Source organism: Bombus impatiens, unplaced genomic scaffold, assembly GCF_000188095.3.
Source record: "Bombus impatiens unplaced genomic scaffold, BIMP_2.2 scf_0099, whole genome shotgun sequence".
NCBI classification, from domain to species: Eukaryota; Metazoa; Arthropoda; class Insecta; order Hymenoptera; family Apidae; genus Bombus; species Bombus impatiens.
The window spans coordinates 496,929-516,792 of NT_176518.1; the positions used below are offsets into that span (position 1 = coordinate 496,929).

At 29.9% G+C, this 19,864-nt stretch overlaps 3 protein-coding genes across 8 annotated transcripts; all 3 read left to right on the forward strand.

The window, feature by feature from the left end:
• Positions 1-5,989: 5,989 nt before the first annotated feature.
• On the forward strand, positions 5,990-6,855 carry LOC100744721 (39S ribosomal protein L30, mitochondrial). Its single transcript, XM_003486136.4, has 3 exons — positions 5,990-6,164; positions 6,280-6,406; positions 6,487-6,855. The coding sequence occupies exons 1-3, from the start codon at positions 6,055-6,057 to the stop codon at positions 6,775-6,777; spliced, it is 528 nt and encodes a 175-aa protein (XP_003486184.1). The 5' UTR covers positions 5,990-6,054; the 3' UTR covers positions 6,778-6,855.
• Positions 6,856-7,562: 707 nt separating this feature from the next.
• Positions 7,563-10,913, forward strand: LOC100744840 (SUZ domain-containing protein 1). Of its 5 annotated transcripts, none has more exons than XM_033318490.1 (5): positions 7,563-7,872; positions 8,639-8,709; positions 9,020-9,980; positions 10,168-10,357; positions 10,421-10,913. In XM_033318490.1, the coding sequence occupies exons 3-5, from the start codon at positions 9,928-9,930 to the stop codon at positions 10,610-10,612; spliced, it is 435 nt and encodes a 144-aa protein (XP_033174381.1). In that variant the 5' UTR covers positions 7,563-7,872; positions 8,639-8,709; positions 9,020-9,927; the 3' UTR covers positions 10,613-10,913. The 5 variants fall into 5 exon arrangements, with proteins under 5 accessions (XP_033174381.1, XP_033174382.1, XP_012250260.1 ...); XM_012394837.3 differs by lacking the exon at positions 9,020-9,980 and adding an exon at positions 8,206-8,320 and having other exon boundaries at positions 7,567-7,872; XM_033318489.1 differs by lacking the exon at positions 9,020-9,980 and adding an exon at positions 8,257-8,320 and having other exon boundaries at positions 7,567-7,872.
• An 838-nt stretch (positions 10,914-11,751) lies between these two features.
• On the forward strand, positions 11,752-19,229 carry LOC100741056 (late secretory pathway protein AVL9 homolog). 2 transcript variants are annotated; one of them, XM_003486104.4, is made up of 9 exons: positions 11,752-12,085; positions 12,322-12,519; positions 13,609-13,837; positions 13,967-14,156; positions 14,243-14,774; positions 14,852-14,986; positions 15,065-15,453; positions 15,529-15,617; positions 18,113-19,229. In XM_003486104.4, exons 1-9 carry the CDS (start codon positions 12,017-12,019, stop codon positions 18,319-18,321), a joined length of 2,040 nt encoding a protein of 679 aa, XP_003486152.1. In that variant the 5' UTR covers positions 11,752-12,016; the 3' UTR covers positions 18,322-19,229. The 2 variants fall into 2 exon arrangements, with proteins under 2 accessions (XP_003486152.1, XP_012250252.1); XM_012394829.3 differs by lacking the exons at positions 11,752-12,085; positions 12,322-12,519 and adding an exon at positions 13,222-13,299.
• The last annotated feature ends 635 nt before the right edge of the window (positions 19,230-19,864 follow it).

Below are 19,864 nucleotides of genomic sequence, written 5' to 3' on the forward strand. Positions count from 1 at the left end.
CTCTTCTCGTCGGACTCGTACGCGTTTCCACTTATCCCCACTATCGACTTTTACAAGGGGAACCGAGCACGAGCCTCACAGTCCCGCGTGCTTGCCGTTCAACGTTCGATACTCGACACTCCTCACCCGATCACAGTGACAAACCGTGTTTCGACCGGCTTCGGCATCGGTTCGATCTTTCCACGCTTCATCTCTCGAATTTTACACCTCCTATTCCGAACTGACAGCTAACGACAGCTCATCGCTTACTTTTAAACTAGCCCAGCCGAAATCCGAACCAAACTCTGTATTTGATACCATTGTTACGGCGTATCGCTTTTTCAGTTTGGCTTTGAACTAGTATTTTCAGAATCGCTTGTAATTTTCGTTTCATAAAATACATTTATATACTGGATCGTCACGAAATTTCTCGAAACCACAGTTGGACGTCGCGTACAAAGTTCTGTCTCGAGGAAATGAACGCACGTGGGAGGCTCGAGGTTCTTAGCAACCCTTTAAGTACGAATGCATTTTCGTACTTCGTCCATCAGAAGGAAAAAAACAACAAAACTGAGTATAATATCATTATCGATACAATACATGTCGTTAGAAACGAAGAAAAGAAATTTTCGTTCCATCATCTAACTGTGTACCTTGAATTGCAATTCTGTAAACAGAATTTTATAATCCAGTACGATTTTCGTTGTAACTTTCGACAGCTGCCAGGAGAAAATCGCTACAGCTGTTTTCGAAGTTGCGATGAAGAGAAATGCAAGAAATGAAGGTAAAGCGTCAAAGACCCGTATAGACGTTGCAAGTGACTCAAAATGGTCTGGGTCTGGGACGATCTCTTTTCAAACCAGTTCGATCTGCTTACTTACGAGAGCGATACTTGCCTATCGTCAAATATGAAGGTAGTCGTGCGAAAAATAAAAAAAAAAGAGTATAAAACCAATAGTTATGAATTCGATTTAGTTTCCTTCCTTTACGAGAAGAAAATCTGTTCCGGAATAAATGTTCGCAAACCAGAGTCACCGAACCGATCTATCAGGTTGTAGGAAACGAAATGATCGATATAAAATTACAATCTTACAGCTTTCTTGAAAATAATATTAATCAATCTATGATTCCTCAGATTCGATACATTTTAAGTATTATATTCGATACATTTTAAGTATAACATTGGTTATTATTCATAATCTTTTTGTATATTCTTGACGTTCGTCTATTTGACTCATTGCTCTGATACATACTTTGCCTTTTTATAATAAGAAGTTGACAAAACACCAATCATATTGTGTTTGCCTAACTTCCAGCTTCAAATTAACATCTGATAAACATCTATTATTTAACAGTACTGTTAGTTACTAACTTTTGAATGATTTTACACGTTTATAAAATCTAGTGTTTAGCAATAACGTATTCTTATCACTGTGATCCTCATGATTACCTGTTTCTACTTCGTGATTACCGCTGGTTGGAAAACGCTCTTCAAAAATGCTAAGACAATTCAAAACATCGTCTGCATTTCAATTACGACTTGACTCGCTGAGGTTACTTACAGCAAACCAACGTTTTATTCATATACGATCGCATATTCATTGGCTTTAATTCGCGTAAACTTCCAGGTAATTCGTAAGCGATCGTACAACTTAGCAAGTTGGTCAATCTATCATGAAAAAGTAGTGTATTTCGGAAAATAGAAGTTGAGTTTTGCAAGTAGGGGTTTAAAAGTTGAAGGTGAGCCAAGTTCTCGACACGATTCTCGATTAAAATTCGTGGTCTCCTCTCAACTGGTAGCAGAAGGAACCGACATTCGAGAGTAGGGGCAAAGTTTAAGCCACTTCGGTTAAGCCACCTATTATTCCGTAGAAGGCGAAGCTATCTAAAATTTTCCCGAGCTTTGTTAAAACTCTTGCGAAAGAAATTTGAATATTACTGGAAGGCATTTCAATACACCAATCGCACGAGTTAATAAATGATACGTTATATTCTGACCAAATGCTTTAAACAAATTAACGGGCTCGCAGCAAATACGACCGTTGTTAAATTTTCGAATGTTTTATAAGGGAACAATTTTTTCAAAAGTTGACAAAACACCAATCGTATTGTGTTTGGCCAACTTAAAGCTTCAAATTAATCTAATAAATATCTATTATTTAACAGTACTTTTAGTTACTAAATTTTGGACGATTTTACACGTTTATAAACTGGACTATATCATATGCAACAACTTAGTGTTTGGTAATAACGTATTCTTATTACTGTGATCCTCGTGATTACCTGTTTCTACTTCGCGATTATCGCTGCTAGGATAATTCAAAACTTTATATTTTGGATAAATGTATTTTGGATATTTTTGAATAAAGATTTATAGGAATAACATGTTTTCATTGGCACCTTAACCGTTCGAGAACCGTTTACAGAACATTTCATCCATAATACTTTTTAGTCCATTCACGCTATAATCGCAGAAAAGAATTCCAAGAAGCTGCTCAATATTTTGTCGTTACTATCTCATTTGCTACTTAATATAAAATTTCTAAACGACCTGTTTAGTTTTTGTAACAAGAAACTCGTCAAAATTTGAAATAGCTTTCTAGGTAAAGAATAGGTTCGTTTCTGACATAAAAATATAATCGCCACTGATACATCTTCCATCGTACATAACTTTTAGGTTCTATCGTGGATACATATATTAAAGAAAGTTTTTCAAAGGTTGGCGAGAGTTTTCACACAAATCTCGCAAATCGGCGAGATCTTCCGACACATCGGTCCTCGAGTCGATGGGGTCCGCGCGAAATTGAATCGCGAAACTTTCGTAACCCTTCGCCTTGCGACAAGAACTTTAATATCCTAACGTGGCAAGTTCGATATCGCGCCTCACCACGCTAATGCTTCCCATCGACCTGGATCTAGATCTTTCAAGTACATACATTCGTTCGAAACTTGTTTCGTGATCTTTTCCAAAACTTTCTGCAACTTTCATCAACTTGACACACGCGTGTGTATGGTACGAGAATATACACATTCATCTCCCTTCCAATTCATATGTCCCTCATATGTTGCTCGTCAGTCAAAAACGAGAAACATATCCTTGGTGGATTAAATATAATCTTCATCGTTTTGTAATTAATGGGTGTGTTCTCAAAGAATACGAATATGTAACATAATTGCTCGGTAACATTTGGTTTGTAGTCAATTAATTTTCTAAGTTGCGAAGGCGGATGCAATGGTCCACTGATACACCCTGATACATAGTACACGCGTAAATGTGTAGCTATGCGATGTAGGCCACAATAGACATCAAAACGAGATTACCGATGGTGCTGTGCTCACGGTCCATTAGCTTCGATTGAATTACACTCGCCCCTTATGTAATGAGAATTCAAATTCCATCTTAGGTAGCCATTACATGCAACGGGAAAAGTAGTAATTATTTTACTTCCTTACTATGACGAAACGTCAAATTGTTCGAAAAATACGATAAAAGCGTGTTTGATCGAAATCTTAAAAACGAAAAGTGTACACGGATATCTTCCGAAATAATCTCAACTTTTCTAAAAGAACTCCTTTTTTCCTCGAGAATGAACAATCAAATCGAAAAACATCAGGGGTAGATACTATCCGACAGAAAGAGTCTCTGTCTATCAGCTATATCCCCTTGCTTCAAACTTCCAACAACGCTAACTATTTGAGAATGATTCCGCGATACGAATTAAGCGAACCGTTGAAATTACTTAGTCCAACAATACGCGAAATACAGTCGGTGGAGCGTTTCTCGATATCTGTGCGACACATTGGAGATCCGCCAGGCGAAATTTCCAGACCGACATTGCGTAATTGAACAGTGTCGCATCCACAAACCTGCTAGAACCACCGTTCCCATAAATCACAATCTAATCGACATTTTAACCGCAACTACGTTCGGAAACGTGTAACGTATTACGTTTCGTTGAATAATTTCGCCGATGTTCGCGAATGTTTCGGGTACTTCACCTGCGCGCGGTGTATCGCTATCGACTGGCATATATCGTATCGGTATAGCGATAAACAGCTGACTGGCAGATTCAGATTCTCGTGTTAGTAATTAATACAATTTATCGAACACAAAAGCCAATAATTACGTTACTCTTTCTCGTTTTAGGCTACGGTTACAACGAATACGTATCCTGACGAACTATCGCTGTGAATAACACGAAGGTGTCGGAACAATCAAATACCTACAGGTACAGATTCTTATGAACGTATGCATTTCGATCTTCAGATGTTTCACTTGTAAAAATGTCCTTTTTGTCATTTTAGAAATTTGCAAACTCGATTTGCTGAACTCAGACCGATCTGTTATCTCGTTGAAGAATATGCCAAAAAGACCTATAAAATAAAGCATTTGTACACAACTACCATGAGAAACGACGAAAAATATTTTGATCCGTATATAAAGGATACAACAGATTATTTTAAATTTTCAAGCGCAAAGACACGAAGATTTTTCTTCCACCTCAAGATGGATTATTTCGTTTCCTTTCCTTCGTTTTTCTCTCGCTATTGCCAACCATAACGCGGCTATCATTTCCGCAAGAGTACGTATCCATTGAAGATCGTCGTGTGGAAAATATGATACGTAAGGAATCGAATGTGCGCATGTTAAATTTTCGGACTTTGCACTGTCAAAACGTATGACAAACCGTACTTCGATCTTCTATTTACATTAGAGAATCCCAGAAATTTCTCTCCAGTTACGTATGGATTTTACGAATCCAACTGTAATAAAAATATTAAAATACCAGAGAACATACAGTGACTGGTAAAAGCATTTGAACACTTACAGAAACTCTTTAAAAGTGTAACCTCTACATATACTCGTATTTTCAGATTAATTTCATATTTTACCGACGTAATCACGGTAGACGTGCCTTATTACAGCGTGAATGAGATTTCAAAGAGTAGATACCATCTACATCAAAATTTTCTGTAGTCCTTATAGCTTCGTGAGCGGTTATAGTCGAATCCCTACATTGAATTTTCAGGATGTTTATCATTAAAAATACAACAGTGCTTTGGAATGAAAGGATGTTTGAGTGTAGCGTTTCATGTATAACTGCTAAGCTCGTTTACATGGTGCATTCAAATATTCCTTCCGTTCCTGACCTGGCTGTCGCTCTACAGCTCGACAAACCCTCCGTGTTCGAAAATTACGTTGAAATACAATGCATTCCTACGAGCTGCATGCTCTCCGGCATCTCTAGTTTGTGAACAATTTTCAAATACCGCACGGTCATGTTTGTGAAACTACCTAAATAAATTTACCATAAGATATATATAGCAATTGAAGCATGGCTTTTAGATTTTCGATCTTTCAAAACTATGTTAAAGTTAATTAGTGTGCACAAGATACCAAACACTTATTGCTCGATAATTGAAAATGTTTATCTTCTAAATTAAGATACACATCATACATAAATTAAGTTTATTTTAAACCTCATTGTCGAATGACAAGGAACGGCGAGGAACTTATTTTTTGTTTATCTTTAAGATTCAAGCTTTAATTGTAAGTTTTAGTTAAGCCTTACATTTAAATCTCAATTTCAAGCCTTCCTTTTAACTCTGAATTTTAAGTTGCGTTGTTAGTCTGAAGCCTTAATTTTAGTATATTGTGAAGATCGATATATTTAATCGATATATCTGTCCACAGAAGCAAATTTTGTATGGACTTTTTGCTCTTTTCGTTGGTCTTTTGTTCTTCTCATTGAGCATACTTTATCTCTTTGAGTCATCCATAAATCGTGTTGCAAGTTTTTAAAACAGAAGTATCAAATTCTATGCTTCGTTTGTGATTTCCATTAATTCAAATCGCTGCTAAATATATTGATGTCACATGTAACACAAAAATGACAAATAAATCAGTTGAACCTCAAAACGTTGCACACGAAAAAGCATCTTATGTCACATCTATTCTGTACCACGTCTGTGGTGATACGAAGTCTCGTAAGATGTCAGGTTTGTTCTGTATTTCACATGTTATAATTTTACCTAACATAACCTAATAATAATAGCAGTTTAGATTTGTAGAAAATGGCAAGTCGTTTAAACGTTTTATTAACATTTGTACGTGGTCATCGACAGTATTCAAAAGCATGGCATAAAGATGCTGTCACATATGAGAAAGTTAAATATTATCCAGTGTAAGAAAAAAGATTCTATTATGTTTTATATATATGAATATATTTTTTATCTATGAATATATCATGTTTTACTTGTGTTTATAAATTGTTGATGAAAAATTACTTTTTGTTTCAGTAAAAAAGATCATGTAGATCCTCCAATTACACCATCAAAAGTTTTGATGGTTCACAGAGTAAAACCTTGGAAGGGCAATCCTTATTGGGAAAAAGATATACTTACAGATTTAGGATTTGAAGAGAGAGTAATAAATTAAACTTAAATTTAATTTTAACATTAATTTATGGCTTTCTTCAACTTTGTGCTCCATATCATCTTTTGCAGAAAGGAGATCCAGTATTCGTAAAAAATACGCCAGAAATTTGTGCTAAGCTTTGGAGAGTAAAACATCTAGTAAAAATTGTTCCAGTAAAATTACCTAAAAACTTGCCAAATACAGTCGATGATTTAACGGAATATTATGTACATGAAAATGGAACAGTTTACAATACTGGAAAACTTGACCCTGTACGTTACCAAGCCACAATGGAATTTAAGAATTCTGTAAAAAAGATGAATCATTATACTATCCGGGAACAGCTAAGGCTAAAATGGATAAAAGGAATTCTTATATAATATAATAAATATCATATGTATAGGAAATAGAGAAACAGCCATTGAATAAATAATACACTTTATTTATATAGGCAATCATAACAGCGCTTACTATATATTAATTTTTAAATAGTGTTCAAATTTCTTAAAAATGATTAAAGTTTTTATGTCTTACAAATAATATTTTATTACAAATATTTTACAACCACATACATTAGTCATTATGTATTATTATAAAAAATCTCATTGAAATCTATGTCCTTGCAAAATTTTGAACCTTATTTGCATATTATAAAGTAAAGAAAATAAGAAAATTATTACTCCTTGCCAAAAACCTTTATCATTTGATCATTTAGGAAATCAGGTAATGATCAAATGTAATATTGATATGTTTCATATAAAAAATATTTTTAATCTTAATTTAATAAATTAAATAAATCTTTTTAGGGATTAAATATTTTCAGAACCAAAGTACTTATAAAATTTGTACAAATCTGCTATATCAATATTTGCAATAAAAATGATTGCTTCTTAAAAACAATAAAATATTTTAAATTTAATAATATATCAATAAATAAAAGTTTAATAATCAATATTATTATCAAATAGATTTTATTTATTTATATAAATTTTACAAAAAATTTTTAATTTGAATAAACATATTTATTTAGACATATTCTATAGATCTTGATTATTTAATTTTGTCTTTAATTTTGTCTCATTCTGCCTTCTCAATATCATGTTTAAGTCTATTACCAATATCAATTAAAGTAAATTCATATTTATTAATTAATATTTATACATTACACGTATAAACTATTTTATAAACAATTTGGTGTAAGTACTCTGAACGTTGCGCCAAAAAGAAATTTAGTCTAGGAAATATTTGATCCCTTTATTTGGCAAATATGACATAAGAGAAATATTTTAATTTTTCTCTTACCATAAGATACATACATATGCCAATCTTATGTACATTTATACGTTCCTCGATTCATGCGAACGTTGTTAACTTCTTCAAGGTGATTTATAAGAGTTAAAAATAAGTGTATAATTCGAAAAATGTCAGCGATGGATGACATTCTTGAAAGTTGGGAAGAAATTGAAGAATCAGAGGTGAATTGTTTTTTACGTAATATTTGAGATCGTGTTATTTAAACTTCATTTGATAATGAAATAATTATCTTAACCTATACTATGGCAGACGTACCTAAAATGTTAATTTTAAGTTCATTATTGTCAATAATACGAATTTGCATATTGCTACCATGAAAATAGATTATCTTTGCGAATTATATTTATATAACACTACTTACTGTTAAATAAATAAGTATCCATGTGGTTAATGATAATAGTGAAAATAAAAATGTATTTTACTTGAAAATATATATTTCTGATTGAATTAAAGTATGTTACTTTCAAATACTGATATATCTATTAATTTTATAGATATGTAAAATGTAGAACATTAAATATTTTAGACTTCTATCTTCTAAATAGGTTATTACTGAAATGTACATAGAACAAAAGCACTGATACAATACATGGTTCAATGCATAAGTTTGTAAGTATTAAAAAAATGTATTAAAGAATTTATATAGATCTTCATCCACAATATCTTTCTTATTTAAATATGAAAACAAAATTACACGAAGAAAGTAAATAACATATGATGTATTCATAAAAGTATTACAAAAATCTAAATTCAAACAGAATACTTAGAAAATGAGACAATATTAATAGTTTAAATATTTGTACACTGAATTGCATATTGTGTTAATACTTTTGTTCAATACTGTTGTATCAAGTAACATTATTTTATTAAATACTTCTATATCTTAATAATAGTCAAATTAATTAAGTAATATTCAATAAATTTTAGGTGCTTGATAAAAAATTAGATGCCCTTCAGTTGAATGCAGTAGAAGCATTGGAAGAAATAGAATCTTCTAGGTAGGTTTAGAAACATCAAATATATATATGAAAATATATATAAGTTTAAAAAGAATATAAACCTGGAATTTAGAATTATCATGTGTTAAATATTGGGTTGAATGAAAAGTTATTGAATTTGCTGTAGAATATTGTTATAACATTATTATGTAATTCATTAGTCATTATCCTCTTATTTTTCATAACCTTATCTAATACATGTTCTATGCTTGAAGTTATATTTTGATTTATTCAGTTATTTTTTTGTTATAAAAATCATTAAAAAATGTTTCAAATTCATATTCGATACTTATTACTTTATGAGTTTCAGAAGGGCACTACAATTATATATACAATAAAGAACATTTGTGAAATATATGGAGAATGTATTGTTAAGATTTGAACCTATCAAATATGATTTCAAAAATATCAATCAGGAGATGTTGATATATATGATGCACCATTATCGAAGAAACTAAAATTAATAAATAAAGATGATTTATAAATGACAAAGATTGTAAATAATCTTATATTAAGATTGTAAATAACCTTATAATGAAATTTTAATATGTTCCAAATATGTATTGTTGAAATGCTCCGTTATTTTGGAATGATTATGAACTCTGTATATACTTTCTGTATTCGCTATGTGAAAGAAAAGAAAACAAAGTAAACTGTGTAACAAAATATACATTGAAAATTCTACAGTAATGGAAATTATTTTTTCAATGGTCACATATAGCAAAAGGCAAATATTTCATGATAATGCTTGAAAAAGATAGTACTACAAAACAATGGAAAACAAAACACTTGATCAGGAAATACACACAGGAAATAATCTATTACAAAGTTTTGTAAACAAATTAAAGACTTTGAAATAAGTTATTAATAATTGGCACAAGTAAGTGAATATCTGGAGAAAAAGCACTGGAGAAGCAAGAGTTAATATGAAATAAATCATGTTTTATTAATATATTTGTTTACATGTGATGAATTTAGAACTCAGAAAAAGAGTAAAAAGAATTAAGCTAGGAAATTATACTCCAATGCTCCATATTCATTAAACATAGTGTCATTTGGTTGCCATTCATTCAGATTGTTGTAAAATCTAGGTGGGAAAGGAATGAGATTCTTATAGAGAAGGAATCAAAAAGTCTGTGGAATATTAGGGAAGCATAATAGAAAATATCAGAGATTATATCATTGATTGAACAATTCAATTTGTATAAAAATAATACAATGCTGTCTATAACAGAAAAGGTGGAAACTTTCCACTCAACCCAATATATAAAGTAATATATAATTCTATGGATAAAAAACTGCTAGCATGAAAGCACTAATGTCATAAAAAGATATTTGCAATGCACAATTTTAATTTACAATTATTACTTAATTGCTTGATGTGAAGTATTACAAATGAAAAAATGTTAATAATATAAAAATAGTTATAGCTTAATATATCATTTTGTAATGCCTTAGTTTCAAAACCAGTCACAATACGAGTACCAGGATGATAATGTTAGGGGAAGATGGTATGCGATCTCAATATGTACCTCCAAAGCCAACAGTAAAAATATTGAAAAGACCTACAAGAGATTCACAAGGTAGTGGTGATGGACCATTAGTAAATGGGGATAAACCAAAACAACCTATTAAATCTTTAAAACAGGTATATTTTCATTATTTTAACATGAAAAGTGTTACAAAAATTGTATAATTAACAATTTTTTAGAGGGAACAAGAATACGCAGAAGCAAGAAAAAGAATTTTAGGCGAAGAGAAAAGTCCAGAGGAAAAATTAATGCAAGAAATAAATAAAATTCAACCAAAACCAATAACTCCAAGTAGCAGTGGGCTACCAAGTAATGTTCTTCGTATGCCTATTGGACCAGATGGAACACGGGGATTTAATGTACGCAGGTAGCGCGTCTTCCGGGGTTCAGTTCTTTCCACCCATCCTTTTCCTCCTCTTCCTTCACCTTAACATAGGGAAGAGAGGCAGCTATGAGGCTGATGGCAGAAAACAAACTAATCTTTCTGACCAAGTATGAGCAGAATGCTCTTACAATTTTGAATGGAGCATAATAAGAACTGTGCTACAGGACACTGTTATAGACAGATTATATACATAAAAAGACCAAGGCTATAAATTGGCGAAGTTAAGTCATTATAGAACTGATAATATTTTTTGCTGGTATAATATAACCAGTTTTGTTAATATCTACTATGTTTAACGAAAATATTGAATTAATTGAAATCTACAACTCTCATTCTAAAAACATTAAAACGAAATGTTTAATTGCAATATGGTATAAATTAAATTATTTTGCTTTTTACAATTGTACATGTTTTTCAAAATATTGAAACTAATTATATAATAAAAGATTTCTCTTTATATCCCTCTTCGTTACACTTGAGTAGTTATTTGTTTTCTAATTATATACATATATATATATTATATATATTATATATAATATATATGATATATACATATATAATTTTATTTTTTTCCATTTTATAAATGGAGTGTTATTATTATAAACGGAAAACATGTAATTTTATAAATATATAATTTTCTAATTTTTAAATATATATTTTTATGAAACAGTTAATTTTACCAGAAATTTTTCAGATATTTACACTTTTTATTACTTTTACCATGTAAAAAATTAATAAATATCAACAACACATAGTAATATTCATTACTGTCATATTGTCATACAGGGTAGCCCAGCTAAATGCTATTACCTAAATCTGCCTTATTTATTGTTGTATCACAAACTTATTAGGACAAAGGTATAGTATTTCAAGGTCCACATACTACATACGAGGCTGAAAATAGTTTTTACTCATGGTCACTTTTGTTTTTACAAGACTCCAAGGCTATTAGCATGTCTTTTAATAGAATCTTATATTTATTGTTCAATATCTTTGTAGAGTGTAAAAAAATAAATTCAACGACCTCCATAACCACATCTTTCCCAACGTATTATTTCAAGATATTTACGTCTGAAGTATGTAACATTTTCATGGATATTTCATAAAGTCGCGGGAGGCCTTACGGAGAGGTTATGTTTATATTAAAGCATTGTTGCCAGATTTATTTTCACTATGGTTTGTACCATGTTTGTACTTAAACTAGATTGTGAATAAATAGTGTAGTTGGTAGTCATGAAACTAATATGGTGGTTGAGAACGCGTGCTAAGTGTGGGTAGTTCGACTGATAACAGAAAAGTATATTTTTCTCATTTTAAATAAATAAATAAATTAATACGAAAAAACATTCTGCATTACATATAAATTTTATGTAATACGCATTCTGAAAATATGGCAGAATCAGTTGGACCAATACTTCATGTAATTGTCGTTGGATTTCATCATAAAAAAGGATGTCAAGTAAGTCACTTGCTATTTTAGTTAAAAAGGCTTAGTAATCTTGTCTTTTGAGACACTGTATTATGTATTTTTCATGATAAAATCCTGTATGGTGTATTGTAATGTTTAAATCTTGTCATCTTTTTATATGTAATATATTATAATCGTATTTTTACTAAATAATGTTTCAAAATTAATTAACTATAAACATTTTTACATTTATAATTTCTATAGATGGTATTATATGTTATTATTAGGTAGAGTATTCATTTCCTCCTTTGGTGTCTGGAGCTCCGAATGAATGTCCATTAGGTTGGAAATATTTACCAACCCTTGCTTTACCAGATGGATCTCATAATTATGACGAAGATACAGTTTACTTTCATTTACCTAGTTTGAATAATCCAAAACGTACAATATATGGTATTTCATGTTTTAGACAAATTCCTGTTGAGGTAACTAAAACATTAAATCTTTTATTTTCTATATGTCTTAAACTTGTTTTATTTGTTTGGCAGATTGCTCTGGTGGCAATCACAAGTACAGTAAAAATCTTAAATTGAAGCAAAAATGAGTTCCAATAGAGAATAATAACAACTGTAATAATATCTTTTTTTTTTACAAGCTTAATAACGTTCAAATGTCAAACTTCAATATATTTTGTTACATGTTGTGTAATTTTCGAGAAAAATAGTTTTGAAAATAAACCTTATGTAATTAAATAAATCTGAAAATTTTATGATGCTCATAGGAAAATTTATCAGTATATTTTATCAATATATTGTCTTTTACCAATATATATTTTTCTTTTATAAATCAGTCTTGTCCTGATTGGTAAAAGACAAATATATTGATAAAATGTACTTAATCAATCTTGGTTTTATATATTTACATAGTATTTCAAAGTTACAAAAATATTTCGGAAACTCAATAATTCAGAAGATATTATCTACAAAATTTGTTAACATTTGATTTTGATATATTTAACTACCATTATATATATATATATAGATATATGTTTTCTTTAGTATTGGCAAATACTTTTAATATCAAAAAATTTAAGTAATTTCTTATTTTACAGTTCTCCAGATGAAATTTTGTTTTTAAAAGTTTGAGAAAAGCATCATTACATTTACTTAAACTCTTCCCTACAACATGTCAATTTCTTGCATGTGGTTCATTTGGAAGTTAGCATCACAATAAACCATTAAACATCATCTAATGTGCAAATTCAGGTAGGAGGCCAAACAATTCTATGGCTAATTGATGGTTATATATGTCAATATTGTTTATATATCAACTGCATTGTAAATGAATGTCTAAAGTTTGATTCTATAAAAAAGTATGCAGTAAAATATCTGTACTACAATATAAAATTTTAAGCTTTTTTTCTCGAAAACTATACAACTGATCAAAAGAGTTTTTCCTTACCTCTTCTTTTATAAAAGAACTACATTCTTGTCAATTATGTTGTGTATATTTGCTATACTGTGTATTTTTATATTATGAAAAATGATACTATTTAAACATTTATGTATTTTCAGAAATTAAAAAATCGTACATCTGATATAACAAGAGGTACAGTTCAAAAATCTGTGTGTGTATTAAGCACTTTACCATTATACGGTCATATTCAAGTAAAAATGGCACTGATAACACATGCATATTTTGAAGAAGGTGACTTTAGTAAAGTATCATTATTGGAAGATACTTTTCATCACCTTAATTCTTGTATGAGTTGTGAGAGTCAAATACCACCACAAATCTTTGTTGGTAACTACTTTTTTCATTTTCAATTGTCAACAAGTATCATCAGAATCAAAATTATTTCATTCAAACATTTTCAATTCAAATGAAGATAGCTTGAAGAAATATTTTACATTAAAAAATTTATATTTATAGGATTATCTGCAAGAGATTTTATATTGCAGTTTCGCCATAAAGTTCTTTTATTGTTTAAACTACTTCTACTAGAAAAAAAAATAGTTTTTTATCAATCACCAGTTCAACCATTATGTGCTACAATATTAACATTACTCTCATTGTATCCTGGCATGATAGAACATGGCTTACAACAAGCTGCATGTGTCAGGTAGTATATTTAACATGAAAAGAGAAAAGAACTACTTTCCTTTAATTATATTATTTTCACGAGTTATATTTCATTGTTTTTTTTAGACCATCCAGACCCATGTCTCCTATTCCTACATTTGATGAGGAAGAAATATCAATAAATAGCATTGATAACAATCTATCTTCTACAAATTGTGTCAAAGAAAGCATATCTGATAGAATGGCAGTGCATATTAACGGTAATTCAGATAGGAATTCATTATGCATAAACGATAATAAAGATATTGAAACTATGGAAGGAAAATGTATGGATGAATTTAAAAATATAACAGTACAAAAAAATAATAATGAAAATGAAAATTTAAATATGAAAGTTATTGAAGTTGAATCAGCACAAGAATGTACCAAATCTTATGCAGAAGAAAATAATTCTATATATTCTTCAAAGCCAAATGACAATATACACAGGGTACAGAGTATACATACAATTACATTAAGTACAACAGACACTGATAATACACTGCCACGTGATACAAGTAACGATGCACTTTCGGACGCACGTTTGACAAATAATATTACTCAAATTGCTCATATAAATCCGGAACTGTGCGGTTTACCCTTAAACATATTTACAAAGGTATGAGGATATAGATCAATAATCCATATTATATGTAAAATATGATAAATTGTTAATAATCTATTAATATATTTAAGGGTTATCTATGTTTGCCATACCTGTCTTTACCATATTTAGATCTTTTGGCAGATATTAATGTCAGAGGATATATAGTGGGTGCAACAAATGTTTTATTTAAACAAAAAAAACAACTTATTGATGTATTAGTAGAGGTAAGTTTTAAATGGAGTATTTTGTTTCGAAAAAAAATATAGTACTAGTGACAATCTGCTTTATTAAAACGTGTTAAGGTTGAAAATACGAGGATAGAAACAAGCGATCCAGAATTAAGAAGGCAATTACATCTTACAACCGAGGATCTGAGATTTGCGGATTACATAGTCAGACATGTAGCAGAGCCACGCAAAGATATATTTTTGGATGGTGTAGGATGGGAAGGTGGAGACGAATGGATTAGAACTCAGTTTCGAGTTTACTTATTGAGCATGTTGAGAACATCTATGCAGCAAGATACTCGTCAGTCTGATCATTACAATTCTGCATTTATAGCTGCTTGGCGCTCGACGAATAACTATAAGATATGGAGTAATTCTAATAAACCAGAAATTAATAATATAGAACCAGGTCATCCATTTGCGGGACAATTATCAGTGCAAGATATGAAATTACGATTATCACAGTAAGTATCTAATAATCACGGTAATAAAAAATGGGATAATAAATATATAGAACTAAAGTAATACATTCATTCTAGTACAATGCAAAATACAGAAAGTGGTAGAAAATTAAATCAAGCAATGGCATCAACTGGAAGAGCGGTTGCAACAACTGGGAAAGCAGTAGGTAAGTCCATTTATGCATACAGATCTTTCCATTTAAGATAACAATAAGAAATATCTCCATATAATATAAGAATATATTTGGGGAAGGAATTGCGATCCTTTTTTATTTTTTTAAATAGAACTATGTAAAAAGATTTACAAATTTTTACAAAATTTTTCAAATGAGGGTTCAATAAATTTTATTATTATATGAAAAACTAAATTATTTATGTTTTATTAATAATCAACTCATAAATTTCTATAAGGTCATATTTACCATTATATAAGAATCTAAATTCGTAAAATTAAAAATATGCGTTACTAGCAATGCTGATGGATAAATTGCAACATTTATTGTTGAACTAATAACTTATTAATCGACATAAAAATATATGTCGACTTCGTGGTTATCAAACCTTTAAGATTTTTAAACATTTGATTTTTACCATTTCGATCTTTCTATAGCTAGAATTAACGAACGTTAGCGTATTTACTAGGGGCTGATCATAATGCAAGGCCCTAGTATAAATACACGTATAACTGAATTGATGGCAGTGGTAGGATTACAATATTTCTTAAGATAATTGTAGTAGCTATATTGATTATTATATATTCGTGCATTTACATTATTATAATACTATACAATAAAATAGTCAATGTTATGTTTAATATTCGTTTGCAGTTTAATAATTAGAATTATCTCGTTATTTCAATCTAAAGTAAATTTCAAATCCTAAATAATGAAAACGCACGAGTAGTACGACAGAATTCGATTCGATTGTTGCAATCAGAACTGGCAGAAGAGTATCAATCGAATTGCAAGGAACCTTGTGCATTAATTTCGAAGAAAAGGACTTCTTTTTTGTTTGCGTTTCAATTACATATTTAAAGAAAAGATATATCCGTAGTAATAAATTTTATTTCAACTTTTGCATAATGTATAGTATGATTTATACTATACATATTATTTCTGTCTTATATATATTTCTTTTTCTTCCATGCTTTTGTCTATTCATTTCTGCATTCACTTTTTTATTTTCTTTTTTATTCGTTTATTTCTTTTTGCCGTGTCCGTTTTTCTCCATTCGTAACTCTCATTCTTCTTCTTCTCGTATCTTTACCTCAAACCTTCCTGCATTCTTAAATGAATTTGAAGCAATATAGGAATTGCTTATTTTTAGTACTTTTAAGAATGTTAAACAATTTTCAGGACTAATTGGTTGCTATTGAAGACGTATACAAAATTTGTTAAAAACTTGTTAAGCCGTTAATAAATTTGCATGAGAAAGGTGATATAGCCTGCTTTCGGAAAGAAAAAGGTTATAAATGATTGTAAATTTATTTATACAATAACCTTCTTCCCTTTCCAATTTTTTATTTGTGAAAATAACTTAAGAAATAATATTCATATTATCAGTGCTAGCAATGTAAAGATCTAGATTACATTAATCGTAAAGAAATTTCTCAAGAAATACTTCAAACCAGCTCCGTTTTCGATAATCACCGACCGGTACAAAAATATTATGATTTGCACATTAATCACAATTACGATCAGTCTGATCTTAATAATTTCTAAGAATTATTAATATTTATATACTAAAATGGAGAGAAATGCTGTTTCTATTAAAACGTATTGAAATATTTGATTAAAACATTTCATTAACAAAAGTTATAATTTTCGCTGAATCATCGAAATTCCATTTCCAAGACTCCGTAACAAAACATCGAATGGATGTCATGAAAACATTGTTAAAAGACAATGAATTCTTTTTTTAAATAAGTGTGTATTATTTATTTGCAAAGATTAATATTCTGCGAAATCTTTTATCATCGAGTTTTATGTGTAATGCGTCTACAATTCCAAAGAATATTAAATCCATCATTCACAACAAACCATGTTTATTTGTCAAGCAAGTTTTTTTTTTTTAAGTTGAAAGAAAGAAAGAAGTCTTAGAAATTGAGTCTTTTACTACAATAGAGGCACGAGAGATACCGAAACCAGTATTTGATATCGCAGACTGCAGGCTCACATTAATATTGTAAAGTAAAAAAAAAATAAAATTTAAATCCATACGAAATTGTAAAATCGCAATTATAACTCAATGTTATTGCATGAAATGTGGCAAAGATTATTTTCAAGGCTGTCATCTTATTTTAATGACCGCTTTGCAAGTTACCACTGCTATTAAAGGACATGACAAAAGTTACTGCATGAGACGGTGACATCATCCGCATCTTCCAAAATGGAATGGAAAATATGCGACATATGAATACTGAGAACAAACGATACATTTTTGAAATCCCTGAAACTCTCAACATTTGTCTGTAGAGATTGTACCACTTGAATTATTAAATCATATTCATTATATATCTTTTGCACCAATGGTTATAGGAAAAACCTGTTCAGAACCTGTTCACACGAGATGATACAACAGGATAGAAATTCCTCTGAGAATCATTTTTTTGAGAAATCTCAATTCTTCGGATAAATTAAAAGATAGTTGTCTTATTTGTTAGGTGGTGCACTGTCACAAGCTAAAGGAGCTTTCTCTAACTGGTGGAGTACATTAACGACAGTTCAACCAGTAGAGGAAGGAAAGGCTGCTGACAATCAAACCTCAACCATACATCAAACACTTTCAAATATAACTAATAAAACTGCTGTTGAAAACGAAGAGATTAATGTATCTACTAATAATACAAATTTCGGGATGGTTGCGGATTAATACGAAACGATATACAAATTCCAGTTATTTGTTAAAATGATTATGAAGCTAACATTTCTTTCGAAACGCATAAGGAGTCATCTCGAAGTGACTATTAAAAATTACTAGGAAGAGTTTGTATTTTCTCTAACAGAAGTCATCCACATTTAGTAGACATAGAGAAATAGTGAAAATAGACAAATTCGGTAATAAAATTTGAGAAAGGCCTTTGTTTCTTAATAATATATAGAAAATTATTACATTTTCATTAACTTCACTCGTTAAACACTCATCCACAGCTGAAAAAAAAGTTAATACACGTGAATTAACTTCGAAAATATAAAACTCGTACACGTAAGAATTTTGTAGTTCACTTCGGGATGACCCTTTGCTAGATGAAAAAGTCTGAGATCGGAGCCTCCATATCTAATAGACAGGAGTAACATGAGGAATCATCGAGGGTGCCTTAGCGGAGTTGTATAGGTTGCAGTTGGCTAGCCGACAAAGTACGAATGAGGCGGATTCGATTTTTGCTGTCAGGACTCTCATTTTTTCTCGACTCCTACAAGAGTGATAGTACATCTACTATCTCTAAATAAATATGGTAGAATAAAAGTAATTTATTCATACTATGCAGATAGCATGTATGTAAAACAGAGAAGTTAGCTACTTCTCAGAAATAGATCATGTAAGAAAAAGTATAAATCACAAACCAGATAGTATAAGTACTTGTAATAAAATTTTGAATAATAGAATGTATCAATGTGATAAATGTGCTGAAGAAAGGTATAATGTATATTTTTATGTTAATATTTCGTTTTATTAGCTCGTTAATTATTTTCTTCCCGTGATTGTTGTGATCTTTCTAATCGAGTAATAGTAACCTTATTAAATAAATATAAATTATTTTGCAACAATATTTATTTTTATTCATGCGGTAAGATATATTTTATTGACAAGTACCTGGACCTTTATTTCGTGTGTGTGTGTGTGTGTATGTGTGTGTGTATGCGTGTGTAGTAATATATGAGAGAGAGAGAGAGAGAGAGAGACAAAATGGAAGAAAGTATTTAAATATCCAATTAAAACCGATACTATTATAATAATATTATTATATATATTATTATATATATATATATTATAATAATATTATAATTATAACATTATTTTATAATATTTCAATACACATTATATTTTTCTTCTTTTTTTTCGGAAGGCAGTCCACATTTTATTTAATAGTGGTTAGCTTTCATGGAGAAATTAAAATAAGGTGCTCTGTACATATATTTTATACTTTTTACGCAGATTACCATCTTTGTTTTAAAATATAAAAAGTTTTATTTAATTTTAAGTATAAAACGTTAGAAATTCTTTACAAAATATAAAACGCGCGTTAATCTTATACATCTAATTAAACTAGAAAAACCAAGATATGTGTAATAGTTGTAATCTTTTTCTATGCAAAAATGTTTAAACAATTTAATGATTTTTATAATCTCGAAACCAAAAACAGTAATGTATTATTTATAATATACTACTGTATCTGTATAAATTATATACGGAA